This window comes from Cebus imitator, unplaced genomic scaffold (assembly GCF_001604975.1).
Source record: "Cebus imitator isolate Cc_AM_T3 unplaced genomic scaffold, Cebus_imitator-1.0 Scaffold803, whole genome shotgun sequence".
In the NCBI taxonomy this organism is placed as follows: Eukaryota; Metazoa; Chordata; class Mammalia; order Primates; family Cebidae; genus Cebus; species Cebus imitator.
The window spans coordinates 359,014-361,422 of NW_016108118.1; the positions used below are offsets into that span (position 1 = coordinate 359,014).

Below are 2,409 nucleotides of genomic sequence, written 5' to 3' on the forward strand. Positions count from 1 at the left end.
TAGATAGTTTAAAATATGGTCAGTTCTCAGTCCTTAATTCTCCAAGTCTAGATTTATAAATTAACAATGTGAATCCTGTTGTGAAACTGGGGAAATAATGTCCACCTCAATTTAACTGATAACCAAAAGATGCTTTTCACATCAAAGAAATGATCAAAAAGGCTGTGTCACATTCCAAAGACAAAAAATCAAATTAACAAGACTGCAAACACGATGAATATTGTACCACTGTCAAGACTCTGCCAACAGTGGAGCTTCAGCGACGCTGTCCTGTGAAGCGGCCTTCTATTTGCCCGGTTCCTCTTCCAGAGCCAAGTTTCTGTGCCATGCCACCCCTTGGAAGAGGTCCTCTTCCATCACGATCACACATCATTCCGCCACCCACAACTCCACGTGGACCACCAGGACCTCAATTATTGCGCTTAATATCCCCGCGATCATCACCACCACCTCTGGTTTCTCGCTCTCTTGCAGCTCTTGTTTTTTTTCTCTTCCACATTTAAACTTGTCCTTGAAACGTAATCGGTTTCACAATTAAGATTCTCTGAACTGGTTCAGAGTCATCAAAAACCACAAAGCCAAAATTTGGAAGATTTCCCCCAACACCCTTGGTATTGATGCGAAGTTCCACAACGTTTCCAAAACTCATGAAGAATTCTTTCAGTTCATTTTCATCAATATCATGTGGCAAGTTACCAACAAAAAGTTGATGACTATCTGGACAGCGAATTATTCTATGGTTGTCAGAGTCATTCTGTTCCATATCTCCTCTGCCTGGTCTTGGTCCTCTAGGAGGGAAACCAGTTCGCTCTCTAGGTCGCTGTTCACGCACACGAGGTGGCTGAGATTGAACTTCTGGTTTAGTTTCAACTCTTGGCTGTGAGACTGGTGCTTTAACATGGGGTGGAATTCCAGAGAAAGAAAGAGTACCACTAGGAGGCAGGTTTTTACCGGTCACTGAAGCCCAGGAGAAAGCCTTTGGTGGTTCTTGTGGCAGAGAAACAGGTTCTGCTGGAGGAGGAGTAGCAGACTTCTCCTCTAATTCTTCTAAGTTCTTCTCCTCCACTTGTGGTTTCAGCCCTTCAGTCTTTGTTTCAGATTCTGGCTCAGGTTCAGGTTCATGAGAGGATTCTTCCAAAGGCTCCTCTATGCCATTAGTCACAGGGTGAACTTCGTAGTAACCACTGTTTGCATTTTCTTGCATAGGTTCAGGAGATGGTTGTCTTTCTTCTTGTTCCTCTTCTACTTCATCTTCTGATGCTTCATCAAGTTCAGGCTCAGAATCACCAAACACTTTATCTTCATAATGAAACATATCATTATGAACATAGAATTTATTTGGAACAGATCCTTCAGGAGCCAGAACAAAGGTTTGCATAAACTTCCTTTCTGGTTGTCCACTTTTAGACAGCAAACCCATGACCTGGACAACTACTCCATTACTCAAGGTTGCATGAGCATCCACAAGACGAATTTTAGTATGACATTCACTGAAGTTCAGAGATAATACTTTGTGGTGTATATCATTTTGGCCATAAACAGCCTCTTGGGGCTTTCCAGTAGCATCTACTCCACTATGAACATAGAAAGAATTCCTGCCATAAAATCTGTGTAAATATTCTGGAGATTTATTCAGCAAAGTATAATATTGCCTCACAAACTCCCACCCTACCAGCAGCGGACTGGGCTTCTCCATAACCATTTCTTTGCTGCACAATGTCAAATGCTCCAGCCAACAGCGGCGGCGGGTACGTCGCGAGGAGGTCCGCAGGAGAGTCGCTGAGAACCGGGGTGCAGTGGATTCTTCTTGCTCACCGCCCCCTTCCTCCAACAACTCGGAAGCCGGAGAGCTGCAAGTTCGTTTTTCCTTTCAACCACCTCTTCCTGGGCGCCAGACTCTGCGGCGAGTGACAAGGACCACGGACGTCTGTTTTTGTTTTTAACATTTAGGTCTGTGATCCATTTTCAGTTAATTTTTGTGTATGGTGTTAGGCAGGGACACAAATTAATTTATTTGTACGTGAATATCCAATTGCCTCACCACCATTTGTTGAAAAGTCTATTCATGGTTGGACACAGTGGTTCATGTTTGTAATCCCAGCACTTTGGGAGGCCAAGGCTGGAGTACTGCTTGAGTCCAGGAGTTTAAGACTAACATCTGCCTCATTCTCCCCATAATTTCTCCAACATCTGCCTCATTCTTTCCCCACACCCAGCCCTGGGTAACAACCATTCTACTCTCTGCTTCTATGAGTTTAACGTTTTTTCTTTTTTCCTTTTCCTTTTTTTTAACACGTCATTTCCTAAGCAGAGTTCAACTTTTTAAGGACAAAGATAGACATTATCAACCACTGGAACAAAATAGAGAGCCCAGAAATGAATCCATGGATTTACAATGAACGAATCTTC

General features: G+C 43.3%; 1 protein-coding gene across 1 annotated transcript; it reads right to left on the bottom strand.

Annotated features, from left to right (window-relative positions):
* Positions 1 to 6: 6 nt before the first annotated feature.
* On the bottom strand, positions 7 to 1,922 carry LOC108297466 (ras GTPase-activating protein-binding protein 2-like). The gene is given in 1 exon segment (XM_037735425.1): positions 7 to 1,922. A coding segment is annotated over 1 exon segment (1,446 nt). The 5' UTR covers positions 1,703 to 1,922; the 3' UTR covers positions 7 to 256.
* Between the last annotated feature and the right edge of the window lie 487 nt (positions 1,923 to 2,409).